The following is a 19438-nucleotide window of genomic DNA, read 5'->3' as shown; positions in this document are numbered from 1 at the left end:
AATCAATTGGAAAACTGCAGAGGAGGGAGCTATGTTCTCTTAATTTGACTCATATTGTGTTTAACGTGGGCAGGGTTGCCCACAGCCTTTTTCAGTAAGAAGAGATGCCAGCGAGAAGCTGCTTTTCTGGCTGCTTTCCCTTGGGATAGCGGTAAGAGAGCAGCCGCACGAGCAGCTGCCAGCGCACCACAGGGGGCGCTGTGGTGAGGACGTGCGTCTCGCAGAAGTTTGTCCCTTGGCGGCGCTGGTCGGGGGGGGGCGGGCCAAGATGGCGGCACCCAGCTGATAGCTCACGTGTCCCGAGGAGGGCAGGCGGCGGTGCGGCGGTGAGCGGGAGTGCCGGTGCCGGGTCCGGCTCGGGGCCGCCATGTCGGGCCGCCAGGGAAACAAGCTGCCCAGCAACCTGCCCCAGCTACAGAACCTCATCAAGCGGGACCCAACCTCCTACACCGAAGAGGTAGAAAGCCGAGCGGCCCGGCCCGGCTTCCCCGAGCAGGGGGGGCCCGCACGGGGCGGCGGCGGGAGGAGCAGGGGGCTGTACCGGCGTGGGGGCGAGGTGGTCGGGGAGCGCTGAGAGAAGCCGAGATGTGCTGTGGGCCTGGAGGGGGGGGGGGCAGGTGTTGCTGCTGCCGCCGCTCAGCAGGCGCCGCCCGCTCTCTGTGCTCAGTTCCTCCAGCAGTACCACCACTACCAGTCCCACGTGGAGATCTTCACCTTCCAACCGGACAAGCCCAGTAAGGAGCTGGCTGAACTGGTGATGTTCCTGGCACAGGTAAGCCGCTCCCCTTCTCTGGAGGATACCTTTGGCGCTGGCCTCGAGCCCTTCACCAGCAGCGGTGGCTTTGCCCTAGTGCGGTGGCTGTGGCAGGTTGTGGTTCATCCAGTTTTGTTGCTGTAGCCTTGACGGAGTTGCCATAAAATTGCGCGTTGACCAAGATTTCTGCAGCAGTATCGTCCGTTTCCAGGAACACAAGTTTTTCTTCTGAGTGTTTGGTACGGTTTTTTAAAAGTATTTTTTAATTGCACCATACCTCTTACATCTGGGCACTGATAATAGCTTACTTCTCAGTGCGTATGTTAAATTGTTACTATACAAACAATTATAATGTTACTCGTTGCTTGCAGTATCTCACACGTTCCCAGGGTTACGAGGTGACCCCAGGTTTTCACTAGAGATTTCAGCTGGGTCTCTCTCTACCCAGGTTGCCCACTGCTACCCAGAACACATGGCCAGCTTTCCCCAGCAGCTGAAGGAGCTGCTCTCCTACCACCATACGGTCCTGGACCCAGACCTGCGCATGGTAAGAACCGCACCGAAGGGCGTTTTGGGCAGACCCTGTCCTGTGGTGAAAATACGCCCTTTATGTGCGAGATTAGAGTTTACGGTTTGCTTTTTAGTTTTTTAATTAAAATGGAAAGTGGGGAGTATTACAAAAAATTGCCTCTGATTCCCTGTTTTTCTCTTGCAGACATTCTGTAAGGCTTTGATCTTGTTAAGAAACAAGAATCTAATAAATCCAACGAGTTTGCTGGAGCTCTTCTTTCAACTGCTGCGGTGTCATGATAAGCTTCTACGAACAGTAAGCCATGCTTGCAAAAACTGGTCTTGATTTCCAGTGGATTTTGACTAATTTGCCAGAAGTAATGCAGCGCTGGCAGGCAGCTTTCTCCTCTACTTGGTAACAAAACAAGGAAGTTTAAAATAGCTCTGCTTTTTCAGCAATTGACAGTGCCAGAGGCAAGACTCGATCTATATGTTAGATTAGTAATGAAGGATGCTGCTGTATGCATCTCTGTATGCTATTGCAGGCTGTGGGCCTGTCCTGCAGTTGGAATTGAGCACCTTGGATGTGTCTGCAGGTGAAAACCATAAACGTGTTGCTGTCAGAGCAAGCCTTACTGAATTCTTTGTGAGAACTTCTGAGTAAAACAACCAAAACCAAAGCAGCTGCTAGTTAAAGCCATATTTCAGGTTTGCTGCTATAAAAGTGAAAATACTTGCTTTCTGCCACCAGAATTACTAAACTGGCCATCAAAATGTGCCTGAATGAAACAGGGTGGGACTTTTTAAAGCCATACTCAGTGCTGTTCATTTTACTGCCTTGCTGGTTTGTACAGTAAATTAAGTACGCTTTTCAAATACATACAAATTAAGCATACATGAGACTTCGCAGAATAACTTCTTGTTGTTTTTCCAACTGTAACTTAAAAGGAAAAATACTGTTCTCGGTGATCGGTTTGGTCTCTCATTTTAGTACTTGGGAGACTTTGGGGGAATAGTAATGTATCTGCATTGCTGTCTGCATCACCTGCATAGGTTACTCGTTATGATCTCTCCACTTACAGACTTTGTATACTCACATTGTGACGGACATCAAGAATGTCAATGCTAAACACAAAAACAATAAAGTAAACACAGTAAGTATTTTTGCTTTCAGATGTACTTCCATTTAACTTCTTGATGTTGTGAAAAACTTAAAAGTTTCCGAACTTTTTTCTCAGACGCTGCAAAACTTCATGTATACTATGTTGAGAGACAGCAATCCCACTGCTGCAAAGATATCTCTGGACGTGATGATTGAACTTTACAGAAGGAATATTTGGTAGGTCTGGCAGCCTCGTATTGATTCCCCATTTATTGTGGTGCAGCTGTCCTGATATCACTTGTGGCATGTAGTGCAAAATGTAATGCTGGGGGGCTGTGACTTAAATATATTTATTTTCTTTGTGTTCCAGTGGGGCTGTATTTTGTGGAATGTAATTTAGCTGGGAAGAAATATTGTCTTGCATGAAGTCTCAGAGTTATTTAGGTTGAATCTTTGACGTTTTAGTTGAAACCAGTATGTGAATTGTATGTATTGGATCTGAAACAGAATCGGTGTGCAGCTCAGATTTTTTGAGCTTTTGCACATAAAAGCTGCTAATACTGACATAGAACTCGTCGTGTACAGTGGAAAGAGGAATTTTGGTTTTGATTTTTTTCTTTTCTTGTTCACTTCAGTCTTGAAGTTCATTCTAGAAGATTGATCTAATGGGTGCTTTGAGTTTTGGTGGTTTTTTGTGAAGCTAAAATATAGCTCCTATTTTTAGTAGATAGCATCCTGAAAAATTGTTGCCTAGATAAGCATTGAAAGGAGTGAAAATGCACAGAGTACTGTCAGTTGCTGCCTTGTACCTAATATGTTGCTGATTTCTTCTGTTGTGTTAACAAAATGCCAGAGCAGATGTTACCAAGCAGTAAATTGCATGAGAAGGTGGTAGTCTGTTCACTCCTGCTTGCTTCTTGACTGTAAAAACATGTTAAAGACTTTTAAGCTGTTCAGCTTGTAACTCCTTTGCTCTTCTTGGTTCTTGCACAGAAATGAATTGTATAGAGAGATACAAATGCAACAAGTGATACCACTGGTTAGCAGTGTGTTTGCTGCTTACACATCTCCAAAATAGATTAGAATAGGTTATCACAAGGGAGAGAAAACAGGGACTGCTGAAAAATAGTGTTGCTGGAAGGTAAAGACTACTGCAATTTTAGTAAGTAGGTTTGTAAGTATGTGAGACTTGGTATAAAATCAAATTAATTCCTGCAGCTTCATTACTTTTAAATCCTTAGTTTTAGACCATAGTTTAGCTCAACTATCCAGTTGATTTTCTAATAAAAGTTAGAATTTTGCACTGATTTTTTTGTTTTCTTTAACTGGCAGGGGGTTTCTTTTCTTTCTATCAGTGGAAAAAGTGGTAACCTGTTCTCAATTATTTTACTGGAGATTCTTCTTTCTGTTCCGTCAGTCACAGTGTGAACTAGATGGAATGCAAGTGTCTGTTTATTTAGATGAAGCTACTGCTATGTTAGAAGAATAAAAGAAAATGACAGAAGCTTAACTACTTTGTTTGCAAATCTATGTGGAGCATTGAGAAATTTGATTCTAATGAAACTTCCTGATTGTTAGGAGTCATGTTTCATGATACTTCATTTTCTGAGAATGACTTGAAATTGCTAAACTTAAAGAGGTGATGTTTTGCTTTATTCCAGGAATGATGCCAAAACGGTAAATGTCATTACAACTGCCTGCTTTTCCAAAGTGACAAAGGTGAGAACAGAAATCACTTGATGAAACTGGATGTTACCTAAGCTATGTTTTTCCTGTGGAAGCAACTTTTTATTTCGGTACTATAATTGCTAGCAAGCTTCATTGATGATTTGTCTTCTGCTTGTTTTATTTTCAAAATGCCGTGTTGTGGGAGGAGGTGGCATTTGCTTTTTACGTACAGAGCAGCAGAATTAGAAGCTTGTGTTGTAACAAGTGCCGGCTGGTGTGGGGAGGGTAGGTGTACTTTCCGCTTCTGCTCAGAAGAGACTGTCAGAATATCGCCTCCTTATAATCGGCACCATAAGGCTTTCATTTGGAAATTGTGAAGAGAGCTTCTATCCTGCCTGGGGCTTGAGTGAATCTTAGGCCTTCTGTCATCTGTGTCAGTTCTGCAGTGCTGGAAGTTTTAAAAACTTGTATTTTGGTTTGAGACAAGATATTCCACTACAAAGGTCCAAAAGCTGTTCTATTCAATAAAAACCAACCAACCAAAACTAACAAAAAAACCTGACCAACAAACCCATGTAAACTAATAAAAGTTTGGGGTTCTGAGCACTGTCTCAGGTATCAGCTATGCAGGAGCTCCTGATGATGTTGGCATGGAGCAATTAGATTGAAATTGTTTTGCAGAATGATGGGAAGAGAATTTTCATCTTTAAACTTGCTCCAGGCATTGTGGAAGCTCAGCTGCTTTTTGACTCTTGGTGTGCTTCTGACTGTTGAGGACTGGCTGCAAAAATTGACTGTGTCTGTAAAACATCTGCGGCTTTCAGTCTGTGATTTGTTTTGCTTTCTGTTCGTATCCATGCCTATAAAAATCGGGAGAGTCTTTGCATAACCTAAGATGTGGATGTATGGCTGTTGTAAATACTCTTGTCAGCTTGTCCTGTCCTACATAAAGTTACTTTGCTTTTCAGATACTAGTTGCTAGTTTGAAGTTCTTTCTTGGGAGAGATGAAGATGAGAAACAAGACAGTGACTCGGAATCTGAGGTGGGTGTTGTGATTAAATCTTCTCCTGTCAGTTCTTCAGACTCTTAATGGGTCTGTCATCCTAGTGACCCTGGCTCTGCCAATCTGCCTGCTTCTGTGTTACTTAGTTTTCCAACTTGTATCCTCCAGATGTTTCTGTGCTTCCCAATAAAATTCAGTGTTTTTGACAGCTGGCTCTGACAGATAGCAGGATGCCTTTGCTGTCTTTCTAAAGACTAATGCTAAGAGCTCATTTGCTTTCCTCTTCTCCTTGCGAAGGAAACCATTCACTTGTAAGACCTAAGCAGGGGCTGGTCAGTCTGGTTCATGAAGATATGAATTGCTAGTTGTGTAATGTAGAGTTGTGCGAAGAGGCTTTCACCTCATCTATTGGCGCTGGTTTAATTTTTTAGCTGTTCGTTTTGTCTTCAGTTTTCCGTTTTGTGCTCCGCTTCCCGTTTACGTACAAACGAGCATAATTCAGTTATCTTGAGAAGGCTGATAACCTAACAGGATTTCAGTCTATAACCTCCTAATACAGGATGTCATTATTTGTCTGTGCCTGAACAATACTCTCTAATTAACACAGTAAAACTACTGTGTTGATGTGCTGTTAAGTGTTCGTAATCTCTCTTGCATGTAGGTAGGTGGCTAGTTTTATGGAATCGGGATTTTAAATGCTAGTACTTCTGTAAGATGAAGTTTCGGAGGAGGGAGAGTTTTCAAATATAGTACATGATCCTGAAAAATATCCATGCTTTTTGTTTCTCTGATTCCCATTTGAGGCCTGATGTCACCCGAGTCTTTTTCTCCTTGCATTTTTTTCTCAAGGATGATGTTCCCACGGCCAGAGATCTGATGACGCGGTATGCAACTAATAAGAAAACCACCAAGCGCAAGAAGAAACTGGAAAAAGCGATGAAGGTTCTCAAGGTGCGGAGAGTGGTGTCGGACATGCCAGCACTTTAGCTTAATCCTTCAAGTGCAGAAATCTTGTTGTTGCCTCTGTCATTTTAGTTACCTTTTGTCATCTCTTCTAGGTAAAGGTCCTCAAGTGTTCTGGCATCCGTTGGCCAGGCATATGCCACGTATGCGTGGAAGAGAGCTGTTTTGAAACAGCCGTAGTGTCTCAGTTGTGGATTAGTTCTGCTTTGGGTACCCTTAGCGTGGTCCCCTCCTTTAAAGTATATGGTGTCTCGATAAGCAACTTTTTAATGCAGCTCCTGTTGCGTCTTAGGTCAGGTCACAGAAAACCCTATGTGGTTGAAAAGAGTGATAGCTTACTTGATAAAGCACCTCTTTTTTGAAGAGAAGAACGGTAAATAGCAGCTTTTAACAGCAGCATGAAACTGAAGCACTTGTAGCTTTTTCATGGAAAGAAAAAAAGTCTCTTTTACTCTTTTTGCCATGCAGAAACAGAAGAAGAAAAGCAAGCCAGAGGTGTTCAACTTTTCTGCTATTCATTTGATTCATGATCCCCAAGGTAGGCATGCATTGTATTTTGTCTTTTTTCAAGTTACATGTTAATCCCAGACACTAAAGCTTAGACACAACTTCCCAAGGGGAATGAAAGTGACAAGTAGATACAAATGTGACAAAGTGATACTTGTAGTGTGCTTTGTCCTAGAGTTTCTTAGCACTTCAAAAAAGTGAGATCAGTCCTGTTGTGCTTGTTTAGTGGAACACTTGCAGATAGTCAGACAAGGAAGGAGCAATATTACATCATCCGGTTCGGGTTGCTACAGATCAGGACGTGGCTCTTCACCTCTGTCTTGTATGTGTGAAGGTCATAATTTGTGTGAATGGGGAGTAGTTTATCTACTATAGCTTCTTTGGCTTACCCCGTTCAAAAATGTATTTCTATTACTAGTCTGATGTTTGTCTAGTATCACTTGACTTGGTCTTAGTCTGATCTAGTGAATCAGTGGAGATTTTGTTTTTCAGATGAAACCAAAATATATCTTAAAAAAACCCAGATTTAAATACTTACCCCGTGCTTATGATGTTGTGGAACTTAGGCTAGTTTTCCTTTCTGCTAAACCTGTGCACAGCTTTAGAACTTCTAGGCATGTGAGAAGAAAAATAACCCATTGGGAGAAGTGCTTTGGCCACCTTTAATTTATTCTGTACAAGGGCACTTGGGGCTTAAACCCAAACCAAACTGACTGCCTTTTTTAACCTAATCCCAGATGAGTTCTGCATTGTGCTCTTTAAGTCTACCACAAATTTATTATTGCTTCTTCTAGACTTTGCAGAGAAACTGCTGAAGCAGCTGGAGAACTGCAAGGAACGATTTGAAGTGAAGATGATGCTTATGAACCTAATATCTAGGCTAGTTGGAATACATGAGGTACAAACTCGGATAATTTTATAATCGTCTGATGGGAGCCAGCCTGGTTTGGGTGGTGGCATGCTCTGGCCTTGTGCCTCTGGAAAATGAGATTTCATTTTGCTGTATGTTGAAAAGTGCAGATGTATGCTCAGGTGGTTGCCAGTGGGCCTCAGGGAATGGCGCAGTGCCGTAGACTTGTGTGGTACTAAGTGAGGTCTGCTAGACAAAGCTGTTGGTTTGGAATAGCTGAGCTGTCTCTAACAAATAGAGGAGAACATGTCTTTTGGAAGACCTGCGTGCTCCTCGGAGGTTCTTCAAAGGAGAAAGGCTTTTCATAGGAGTCCAGCAATTGCTCATGAACAGTACACTCTGAGGTACAACCAAAGTGTAATCGAAATGACTGGAGTCTCTGTTGGGAGAGAAGACCGTGTCCCCGAGGCCAAGGGAAGTGGCACTTGGTAGGATTGTGCAGCAGAGTGCCGTGATTTGAATTCTGTGCAGTTTAACGTGAACCACACTGGCTTTGACAGAGCTTGGGATTAAGCCTTCCATTTCCTTTGTTTGAGTCATTTCCTTGTACATCTCCACGTATAAAAAAGCTCAAAATAGGAGAATGCGTCATGCAATAAAATCCAAGGCATTTGGAGAGCAAGCCAAATCATTGATTGTTTTACAGCATATCAGCCTATTAAGGTGACCTCAAGTTAAAAGACAAGAAGCTAATCTGTTGCAACTTAATTCTTTATTGCAGCTTTTTCTCTTTAATTTCTACCCTTTTGTTCAGAGATTCCTACAGCCCCATCAGAGAGGTAAGTAGCTACTAGCAGGTAACGCTGCTCGTCCATCGTGTCACATGTACAGTCAGTTCTGAGAAGCGGTGCTGTAAATGAATAGGTAGCAGTAGCTTAGTAGCAGTAGGAGTAGTCCAGAGAGCATGGATGAAGGAACTAAAAGGCCCTGACTGCCAGAAGTGCAAAGCGCTTTGGATTTTTATGGAAGCTGTGTGCACTCAATGCTCCTTACCTGAGCATTTGAGAAACTCCAGCAATGGAATAGAATTCATCTAGTGAGTCTCTAGTTCCATGCAAATCCTGATTAGTTGAGCAAAGCACGACTGCCTTATGCTGCTTTGTTTTACTGGTATTTCAGTCTAGTTGTAGAGCATTTCTTTTCATCTTAGTGGGCTATTAAGGGCCTGCACTGCTGCTGGGGTGGAGACCAGATGAGTTCCTAATGCTTGGTGGGACAGGAGAAATGGTTGTCCCACATAATTTCAGACTGAAATGGCTTTGAGACTTAGACTGAGCGGCTTGTTGTGTTAGCTCTTTTGGTGGATGTGTTTATTGGCCAGACTTAAGCTGCTGCAATGTACTCTGACATCTTCTCCCCACTTTTCTTCCAGAAGTGACAAAGATTCTTCTGTTTGCTGCACAAGCTTCACATCAGCTAGTACCACCCGAGGTCAGTACTTCACCTATCTTTGGTGATGTTAAAAATGGACAGCAGGCCAGCGTGGAAATAAAACTGAGTGCATTTGTGGGGAGAGGGAAAAGGGAATCTGGTCAGACCCTTTGTCTTGAAAAGCTTATGGTAATTTTGGCTACTTCTGCAAGTTCCTAGGGATTGTTCTGTATAAAGGGGAAAAAACCCAGCCATGTCTGAAGTCTTCATTTCTGTAAGAGAATTTGTATTTAGAAAATATTTGCAGGCTATAGTGACAAGTCCTGAGCTCTATCTTCCTGTGAAAAGGACTCTGTTGTCTGTTTATTAATAATATGTAATCGTTTTCACAATTTTATTAAATATGCATTAACTTTAATTAAACTTTTTTCTTTTTTTCAGATTATCCAGTCAGTGTTAATGACCATTGCCAACAACTTTGTCACTGACAAGAATTCTGGGGAGGTCATGACCGTAGGGTGGGTACAGAATCTTAGAAAAAATGGAAAACTCTTTCTGAATGTGGAAAAATATTTTTGTTTTTTAAACCACCTGCAACTTATTCCTGTCATTTGTAGTCACTATGCTTTCAAGAACCTGCTTGAATAAAGCCAAGTTAGGACAGAATCTCAGCATAGACTTCCCTTATTTTTGTTGGCGGTGTTTTAAATTCCCCAGAATGATGGGTTCTGTGCGTAGTGCTGTGACTTAACTTCTCTGGATTTCATGAGGGTGCTTTTTTTTTTTCGCTTTGCTGTTTGGTCTTATGTTTTTCTTCCTTCCCGATATTGTTATTTCTACTTTGAGGGCAGACCTCTTGTCTGTGAATTAATATATTTGTATATACTCAGTGAGTGGCTAGCACCATAGTTCAGGGCTCTTAACTTTGATGTTTTGTGCATGAAGTTTTGCTACTGACAACAAATTTAAATGGTGCTGTTGGTGAAACTGTCATGTGTTTTCTTTGACTTTGTGAAAGCTCTGGTATAACTGGAGGAGAGAACAATCAGTAAATCTAGGAGAGAGCTGAACTGTCCTTGACAAGACGAAGCACTCAACAGGGGCAGACTATTGTGTGTAGACACGCTGTGAATATTTTGTGAGCTATTCCTTTTCCTCTTGGCATGGTTTTAATCCAGGTATTGAGCGTACTAAGTGTGCGCATGAAGATGGTTTAAAAGGGAACTTGTGTGAGCCCATAGACTTCTGTTATACTGTCCATGAGCCTGCTCATGGTTGACTCCAGAACTGTGTTTTTTTTTTTCCTTTTTTTTTTTCTTGGCCTGGTGATTGTTTGACTGCTCTTCCTGTTTGCCTGGACCCAGACTTCACTTGCAGAATCCCAAGGCCTAGGAACAGACAAAATAATAGCTGGAGAGTAGAGCATGGCCCGAAGTCAGAGGGTTTTGGAGAACCATGGCACAGGGACCTCCTTGTGATGTTCTCCTCTGTTATGCTAAATGTTGTATAAATGCTGTATAAGGTTCTTCAAGTTCCAGATTATTCAGTCTATTATTGGGCCAGTGGGAGTCTCTCCCAGCTGTGGTGTTCAGAAAATAATTCACTTTGAATTTTTTAGAATCAATGCGATAAAAGAAATCACTGCGAGATGTCCACTAGCCATGACCGAAGATCTGCTCCAAGACCTCGTTCAGTACAAGACTCATAAAAATAAAAGTAAGTGTATTACATGGATATGACTTTTAGATCTTTTTTTCCTCCTGTATCATCTGGTCCTCCGTTGTTACAGCCTTCATACTAGTGATGGTCTTAATTGTTTTTATGTGGGCTGAGAGGTATCATTTTCAATATGTCTGTTGCATTTCCCTGTATTTTGAGTGTATATACATAAGAGGCAGTACAGTCAAGGGTAGTTATGGCAAGGGAACGAACTGACAAAACTGGAGATGGGAAAGTGCTTGCTAATAGAGATTTAGCCCTAGGGAAGAGCTGGATCCTGCATCGGAGGAATCAGAGGGAGCTATAACTTCAGAAAAGGCATGAGCAGGCTGTAAATACTGATTATCTGAGTGGGCTTTCAGTTTTCCCAGAATTCTGCTTTTCTATACTAATTCTTGACTCTATCTATTTCTGGGTAGATGTGATGATGTCTGCAAGAACTCTGATACACCTTTTCCGTTCTCTGAATCCAGAGATGCTGCAGAAGAAATTCAGGGTAAGTGTGGGGTTATGTGCATTGCAGTCACGGTAATCATAGGCTCATGTGCTCAAAAATGATGATAAGAACTGGTCTCGTAGCCTCTTGAGAATTGAGGTGGAATCATGCCTGCGTTCTTCCCCTGCCTGCTCCCTTGCTGCATTTTGATGTGATGCGCTCTTAATTGAAATTTATCAAACTCATTGACAGAAGGATCGTGCTCTAGAAGCTTGACTATCTTCCTAGAGTTCATTCAACTTTCTAGTAATTTCTTTAATTCGTCAGGCAGAATTTATCTTTTCTACCCACACCCTCCTCTCCCCCAATTTTTTTCATAGATTTGTGGGCATTAAAATAGCAGCCTGCTTAACATGTATTTTGTGAACTTACAGGGAAAGCCTACAGAGGCCTCATTGGAAGCCAGGATTCATGAATACGGAGAACTGGATGCCAAAGATTATATTCCAGGTGCAGAAGTACTGGATGTTGAGAGTCAAAAGGAAAAGGGAGGAACCCAAGAGGAAGGTTGGCCTTTTTTTCTTTACCGCTTCTATTTTGAGCATCATTGTCACTAAGATTTTATTTGGACGTAAGACTTGGTGTTTGTGCATTTCATTTGCTGCTGTCACATGCTGCGTGGTTTGCACGTGTCTGTATTTGTGCATTAAGAAGCACTGATACTATCCTCGAGTAAGTGCAGTTTATCCAGTGAAGTTTGTTACTGTGTGTTGCTTTATATGATAAACACTGAGGGATGGAAAAGCAGAGGGACAGACATTGTACAGCTATGAAACTTCATATATTCAGTTTTTCCTGAAGAAAAGTTTTCGTTGTGTATTATAAAACACGAAATAGTACTTTGAAATAGCATTTAGCTTCTTTAATTCACTTCCTGTGTAAATGTTCCACACTACCTGGAACCCCTGCCTGAATCAGGAAAAAAAAGATGGGGAGGGACTCGAAAATCAAGCCAGAGAGTCTGGCAAATAAAGTCTGAGGGCTTTGGAGATACGGCAGTGGAGGTGTAGCTGAGGAATAAACACCCTGATATGTCATGTTTCTTATGCATGTGAATGCAGCGATTAGTGTAACAATCTTCTTTGCTTCAGTTTCTCAAGCTGATAACTTCAGCATGTCAGTTTTAACAACAGTGAAGAAGAGCAATGCCTATACTGTAGAAAGGAACTTGGCTATAAATTGCTTTGCTTACCTCCTTGGTTTAGATGGCAGGGAGCGGGGAACACCGTTACTGGACAGTGTAATGAGGAGTAGCATCTATAAACTACTGTGTTTCTTCAGAGACTGTCCCAAATGCGCTTTGTTTTGAGGATCTCTTCAGATGAGAGTTAAGCTTTGCAAAGCATAGCATTATGGAACAGCTTGCTGTGACACTGACTTGTTGCAAGCTGCTTTGAGTATTTTCTGTGGTTGGCTTGGTTTTGAGTGAATGAGGTGTATGTAAAGGCATTTCCCATAAAGGCTCTGATAACCATTGTGCCAGGTTTGTTGAAAGCTTGTAATAAATAAATGTATTAAGGTGACTGCAGCTCACAGTAATGACAAAATACACCAGCTGTTTTAAGCAGCCTGTTGTAGGGGGACGTGTGCGTGTTTTCAAAGATAGCACGCTGCCGCATGCAGTTACCACGATAAAAACTGTTGTCCATAACTGAATGTGCATGTGGTGTGGGTGTGCTAAGAAATCAAAGCTGAGGTTTTTTGCGCAGCTCTGAATCAGTTGCAAGCCAAGTGGAATTTGATAGCTGAACTTGCTAGTGGGAAAGCATGGGAGCTGCTGGTCTGTTCAACTGTGGATGTCTTTTAAAAATCATGAACAAATAGCGATCAGATGCGTGAAGTATCTTAAGTCTTTGTAATGTCTATGTAGTTCTAAGGCTGGGATGCTGAGACCCTAGAGCTTGCCTGTTTGGTAAGCGTGTCCCGGGCATAAATGCAGTTAGCTGATAGGTAATCCAAGGTGGTGAGAGCTTGCGATCCAATCTGAAATTATTTCCAATTCAAGCAGTTAAACCGAATCTGTATTAACAACATATGTACTTCTTCCCCTGAGCAGATGGATGGGAAAGTGCTAGTCTGAGTGAGGAAGAAGATAATGAAGATGGAGAATGGATTGATGTGCATCATTCCTCAGATGAGGAGCAGCAAGAAGTAGTGAGTTTTAAGTGTCTTCTACCCCAAATATAAATAACTCTTGTTAGTAGCAGACCAGATTCTGTTGCTCTGTACCTTCATGTGGCTGCTCATAACTAACTGTACAGGGCTGCGGAGTAACTTGACCAGAATCAGTGAGGTCGAAGTACTATTTAGCACTGTGCTGAAGTATGCATGTTCCTAGGGTGAGGGGGAGAGATGGGGGAATTCTGTGCCAGTGCTAAATTCCTTCAAAGCTGATATTGACATGATGAGTGCTTTTATGCACTCTGAAATAGGAAGGATTGCAAGTACTTTCTTCTAATAATACATATTGAATATAAGACTATGAAGAATCCTAACAGCTGGTTACAGCATTTCCCGACAACATTGCCCCTACATAGGTATTTGGGAGACAAGGATCGTGGATTATGGCACAGAAATGGTTTGCAAAGCTCCGGATGATTCTTCTTTTGCGCTTTTTTCAAAAGGCAGAGAAGGTGAAAAGCATGCCCATAGAGGAACGAAAAGCCAAAGCTGCAGCAGTCAGTACCAGCAGGCTGCTAACTCAAGAAGACTTCCACAAAATACGCCTTGCCCAGCTCTCCAAGGAACTTAATTCTGCACCCGGCAAAGCTGCCAAGAGGAAAAATATTGAAATAGATGATGAAGAGGAGGAGGGCAGGTAGGATATAAATATTGATGAGTGCTTTCTCTTCCCTACAACCTGGTGATACAGATTTTATTTGCAGAAGGGCACAGAGCTCTGCTGTTGGTCAGTATTCCCCTGGTGACAGGTGGCAAACAGCCATGCAGCCTAGAAGGGCTCCTGGCCCTCGGGGATGCCTTTATACCTGGGGAAAAAAGACATGAGGGGCTGGTGGGAACTACGGGACTGTTTTGCTTGTTCAGACCAATAAGCACATTTTTCATAGCAGTAGTTGCATGGTTATATCTCCAGAGTTAATTAAACTTTGTGGTTAAAGCAGGACTTGAAAAACAGTAATGAGAGACTTCTGTAACGGTTGCGCCAAGCATGAGGATTAGCCTGAGAGAAAGAACGAGAAGTGCTTGAGTGAAAGTTGATAGGAAAACAACGCTGTAAGAGCTTGGCGAGAAGCAAAGGGTCTGGAGGGCATTTCGTTTTACTTGCCAGATGAAGTTTTGTGTGTGATGGCCTTTTATCGGATTTTTGTGTGTGTAGGGGAGAGTTGCTTTCGCTCAGAGATATTGAACATCTGCATAAGAAGCCCAAATCGGACAAGGAGACCAGACTGGCAACTGCAATGGTGAGGAACTTGGCTCTTTCATATCCTCTGTCTTTATAGATTTGGGTTTGTGTTTTTGTCTCATGCAGAATGAGGAAGTGGTGGGGTTGCATCTGTAAGCCGGGTGCCCAGCTTCTGTCTGTGTTTTGAGAAATGTTTTGTATTGGTTTTTGCTGTTGCATCTGGGCTGTAATAGATAAACAGCCTCTTGCTGGTCACAGGTGACTGTGAAAATACCAAGACAGACACACCCAATTTTCGATGTGACTTAATAGAGCCAGCATGGAAGAATGCATATAATGTACACAGAAAGTCATACTGAACCTGGATTGATTGTTACTGCCATAGAACCTTAGCAGCTGATGTTAACTGTAGGAAAAGGAAAATGACTCCCTGTTGTTATATTACGTTGTCTATTCTAGGCTGGAAAAACAGACAGAAAAGAATTTGTGAAAAAGAAAACAAGAATTAACCCATTTGCCAGCTCTTCCAACAAAGAAAAGAAAAAGCACAAGAACTTCATGATGATGAGATACAGCCATAGTGTCCGGACAAAAAATAAGCGTTCTTTCAGGGAAAAACAGGTAATATTTAATGTTGAAAATAGATGGGGCAGTCTGAGCGGTAAAATTACAATGCAGGTGAAGTGCTGTCTATCCTGGGCCCCAAGTCGTTACTGTTTACTTTGTTTAATTGCTGGAAAGGACTGTGGGCTAGGTGCCTTCCCTTGAATCCTACCCCAGAGGAGGTATATCGGACATTGCGGTGGTGAAGAATGCTTTTGTCAGCCTTTTCTCTTTAATAGGCATCCAGGACCAGGCCCTCTTGCCAAGTCATGTGTAGGTTAGGAAGGCAATGGTCATGTGGTTTGTTTTCCTTCATAGAAATTCAAGAAGATAGTATTAGAACCCTGAATATAATCCTGTGATAGAAGAACTGTTTCCCTGATATGGAGGAGTCGTTTTTCAGGACAAGCTTTTAGTGTGTTTCTTCACTTTCCACGTTCTTCCTTTGACCTTTCTCCTGTTCGCGTTATATTACGGACTTGTCTGTCCTGGCCTTGAGGTCATCTAATAGCTTGTCTCAAATGTACTTAAAGCACAGACATAAATGCTATTTACTACCTATTTGAAACTCTTCAGAAAAACAAGAACTGCTTCGGTTTAGCCTGACACCGTAGTTTCACAATATGCTGTTCTTGGTGGTGAAGCCCCTGTCCTCTGCTGGTTCCTCGGCTATAAGCGTGGCCGCAGGGCTGATGTAGGATTCAAGACAGCCCTTGTGAAAGGATACGCAAGCTGCAAACATGTATTTGGCAGTCCTGGTACTGCGTGTTTCTGCGGGCGGCTGTGCCAAGGGTAGCTGAAAGGATATCTAAAAGGCAAGGCAGAAACTTAGGGGCATGGCTTAGCTCCAGAAGGCATTGTGCAGGGAGCCCACATAGCTCCCCCAGGTGTCTGGGGTTAGATGAGCTGGCAAGAATGGAGTGTGGGCAGGGAGCCCCTGCTCCTGTGATGCACCTCGGCTGAGGATAATGCCTGAACTGTGGCAGCTGTTGTCAGAGAACTGGTGTAGGCATATTGCCTTGCCTTGCTGTGTGTCACCTTGGCAGGGTAAATCTGTGCTAACAAAAAAAACCTGCCTTAAAATCCTTTTATCTAACCTGGCAGATGGCCAGTCTAGGGTTTTACTGGGTGTTACAAAATTGAACTCCTTTGAGCATGTTCCAAGAAGAACTTCTAGAATAATCCAATTACGCAGGGGTCTTGTTTCTGTGTGGTGTTAATTTTTGTCTTTTCTTGCTCGGTTCTGTCTTGTGCTAGACTGCATTCGGATGCTTCTTTTACAAACCCTCCTTTGTGATTTGTTTCCAGGATCATATCATTAGGATAATGTGTATTGGTCTGCAATTTGTTGCCTTAAGAGTGGCAAGACTGAAACTGCTTATAGACTCAATAGAGAGAACATGTCTTAAATGTTTCTGTTAAACAGGAATATTTGGACTAATATCCTCTGTAGTCTTTTTATTTGCTATCATTCTGCCTCACCCCGAACAAGGCTGACCACATGAACCCAGCCTTAAAAACACACAAAAACCATCACAAACGAACAATCCAGGCACTTTAAGGAAACTGCTGTTTACAATGACTCTTACACTTAGCTCACTTTTTCTAAAAAGCTATCTTAAATGGTTTCAGTCCCTACTCCTGATTCATGTTTTGAGTTTAAATGTAACAGCTAAACAGTAAAAGAAGAATTTTTGCATACTTTATTCACTAACGTTAAGCCACCATCAGTTCTGTTGACCGTGATTTGGAAATACTTGTTACAAGTGGGTTGAAGTATTGTCGTTGTAGGATACTGTGTTCTGCTGCCCTTTTTGGTAGAATAAAATGGACCGTTGTCTATAGCCCAGTGCTAAATCCCCTTACCAACTACAAAACGTGTTTGAAACGCACAATAAAGTCTCTTTAGAGGGATATGGGACTTGTAAAAATTCTAGCATCCCTCCTTCCCCCTTGAAAAGAAGCTTTGTAATACTCATGCAAAAAATGCCATTTAATCCTACTTACCTCTCAGCTGGACTGTAGTTTTCTCCTCTTCCAGTTGAATATGAGTCAGTAGAAGAACAGTTTCTGTTATTCTAATCTTTTTCATTATATACGATCTGTTAATGATGTACTGAAAGTTTTTTTTTTTGGAAGCCCAACTCTTCCTTTAATTGTACTACTGAGTTTAGCTCAATAACCACAGCGTTTCTGCCACTGTAGTTGTTAGCGTTTGCCAGTTACTGCTCCCAGTTTGAGCTGATAAGCTATTAGTGTTTTTCTCTGAGGTTGAAAAAATTCAAGAGGGTTGTGGATGTGATAGTGGTGTTGTATCTGAATATTCCACTCTTGTTTCGTATTTAGCTGGCTCTTCGAGATGCACTTCTGAAAAAGAGAAAACGGCTGCTGAAATAACAAAACAGAAATGGGGAGGAGTACTTGATCACCCTAGAAGAAATAGCCCTAGAAATGCTTATTTCCACTCACCACCACCCCAAAGGAAAAAAGGGACTGAAATGCCTTATGGATTTATCTGTATTTCGTTCAGAATTACAAATTGGACACTTGCAAGCTGTTGGATATTGCAGCTATAGGACAGACGGAAGAGGCCTTAATCCTTGCAGGATTTAGATTTTTTTTGAAAGCGTTCTAGGGAAGAAGGCAATTATCTTTTATTGAATGTAATTTACTTACAGTTGGTTTTGTATGTGCAAGTATTAAAACATAAAACCGTATTGTAAAAATGTTTTACTTGAAGCAAATCATGAATAGCTTAATAGGAAGGAAAAAGAATATTCTGGCTCCGTCTATAAAGTGTGAGTGTATGTCTGTGCCTGTCTTAGGGATGTGATTTTACAGACTGAGTAAGCTATATTCTAAGAGGCTGTTTTATACCTGTTTAATAAAAATAAAATCAAATACTTGTAATACAGGTAAGTTCAAGTGAACAGTTAGGGGGAAGAAGAGTTTCTTTTCCTATTTTCTTCATAAACTGTATAAAAAGAGTATGTGGGAGATGGTTTTCATCTTGCCATTTAAACAGAAAGGTAGCATCACATCCAGGAGAAGTAAGCAATCTTATTTTCCTATATCAGTGCATCTTGTGCTGGGACTCGCTGGTGCCTGATTTTTGAAGTAGACATGAGAACAACATCGATCTGTGGATTCTTTACATCAAAGGTTGAACAATTCCTTCAGCCTTGACCGCTGCTGGGACCATTAATGGGTTCTTTGTACCTTACCTAGCCACCTGCCTTAATGGAAGCTTGAAGGGAGTTATTTATGCCACCCTCTGTCCAATACTGTTCAAAAAGGATTTCCTTATGGCACAGAAACAGGTGCCACAGGCACAGTATAATGGAAAAGCATTTGTGGGGGTATTTTTTTCTTTCTTCTTAAGAAACCAGGTTGATGTTTATATCCCATATGGGATTTCACTCAGCTTAGGTATGTTTGTTAAGTTGAATACACAGTTGTATTCACTTTAATTCCTATTATTTGTTGTCTTTGTGGTTTTTTTGTTTGTTTGTTTTTGTTGTCACATCTTGCTTCCTGAAGCAAAAAAAGCTGAAAGACTTAAGCGAGGTAGTTTAAACGTTTTTCTTCTCTTGTATCTTCCACATTTAAGGTTACATTAAAATTCAATGCTCCTACTGAGCAAAAGTTAGGGATTGCTACTTCGTAGTGATAGCAGTGAGCTGGCTACATGCAGGAGATGGAGCTGGGGGCTGGAGCTGCCAGTTCCTGCAGAGGTGCTGTAGTGGTATGGGGATGCAGTATGGAGCAGGGGCAAAAAGGACCACAGTAAGGGGAGGAGATTGGGAGTACAGTCTGCACTTAAATAAAACCCCCGTTCACTGTTTCTTTTTTTTCCCTGTATGTGCATGGGTCCAAAAAATAATGATTAATGAGGTTGAAAAGGGAGAGGCACTTAATTAGTCTTTCCTCTTCCCTTCTCCCCCTTGTTTATAGCCTAGCAGTGGCAGTCAGCAACTGCAGAGCTCTACTGGCTTGCTGTCTAGTATGTGGCTCCTTTACCCTACTATCAAAAACGAGAGTATTGGGCTGCTTTCTTTAAACTATCTGCCAAAACGCGGGGGAAATGCAACACACACGTTAAGCCTCAGCTTTCCCCTAATGTTTTTTTTCCCCCTGTATTTTTGTTAACTCTCTGTCCATTGTATCCTACCTCTAGTCACTACGGCCCTGACAGCCGGGGGCGGTGCTGTAGGCGGCGGGCCCCGAGGGGATGCCGGCCCATCCCCATCGCGGCGAGCATGGAGCAAGGCCCACTCGTTTTCCCGGAGGCGATGCGACGCCGCTCGCCCGGGGCAGCGTCGAGGACGGCCGTTAGGCCGCGCGCGGAGAGCCGTTACGCCTCGGGGCGGGCGCCTGAGGAGGGCGGTTCCCGCCCGCAGCGCCCTGGGCGGCCGCCGTGTCCCGGCCCTTCCCCTTCGGCCGCCCTTGGCGGGCGGGGGTGGCCGT

General features: G+C 42.5%; 1 protein-coding gene across 3 annotated transcripts; it reads left to right on the top strand.

Moving 5' to 3' along the window:
* Positions 1 to 253: 253 nt before the first annotated feature.
* Positions 254 to 18441, top strand: SDAD1 (SDA1 domain containing 1). 3 transcript variants are annotated; one of them, XM_075150387.1, is made up of 22 exons: positions 256 to 457; positions 668 to 772; positions 1203 to 1301; positions 1470 to 1580; positions 2347 to 2418; positions 2503 to 2603; positions 4028 to 4085; positions 5003 to 5077; positions 5888 to 5989; positions 6470 to 6539; positions 7303 to 7406; positions 8140 to 8197; positions 8791 to 8849; positions 9231 to 9307; positions 10408 to 10505; positions 10928 to 11004; positions 11379 to 11511; positions 13061 to 13158; positions 13629 to 13822; positions 14342 to 14426; positions 14828 to 14989; positions 17318 to 18441. In XM_075150387.1, the coding sequence occupies exons 1-22, from the start codon at positions 368 to 370 to the stop codon at positions 17366 to 17368; spliced, it is 2079 nt and encodes a 692-aa protein (XP_075006488.1). In that variant the 5' UTR covers positions 256 to 367; the 3' UTR covers positions 17369 to 18441. The 3 variants fall into 3 exon arrangements, with proteins under 3 accessions (XP_075006489.1, XP_075006488.1, XP_075006490.1); XM_075150388.1 differs by lacking the exons at positions 14828 to 14989; positions 17318 to 18441 and adding an exon at positions 14627 to 14762 and having other exon boundaries at positions 254 to 457; XM_075150389.1 differs by lacking the exons at positions 256 to 457; positions 668 to 772; positions 1203 to 1301; positions 1470 to 1580 and adding an exon at positions 1614 to 1860.
* Positions 18442 to 19438: the final 997 nt, after the last annotated feature.

Source organism: Calonectris borealis, chromosome 4 (genome assembly GCF_964195595.1).
Source record: "Calonectris borealis chromosome 4, bCalBor7.hap1.2, whole genome shotgun sequence".
NCBI classification, from domain to species: Eukaryota; Metazoa; Chordata; class Aves; order Procellariiformes; family Procellariidae; genus Calonectris; species Calonectris borealis.
The sequence above is the reverse complement of the archived record's forward strand: the minus strand, read 5'-3'. Positions and strand labels throughout refer to the sequence as shown.

Coding starts and splice junctions, on each gene's coding strand:
- SDAD1 (XM_075150387.1), top strand. CDS start 368: ATGTCGGGCCGCCAGGGAAACAAGCTGCCCAGCAACCTGCCCCAGCTA. Junction 2,604..4,027: donor CTTTACAGAAGGAATATTTG/GTAGGTCTGGCA, acceptor GCTTTATTCCAG/GAATGATGCCAAAACGGTAA. Junction 7,407..8,139: donor GGCTAGTTGGAATACATGAG/GTACAAACTCGG, acceptor TCTTTATTGCAG/CTTTTTCTCTTTAATTTCTA.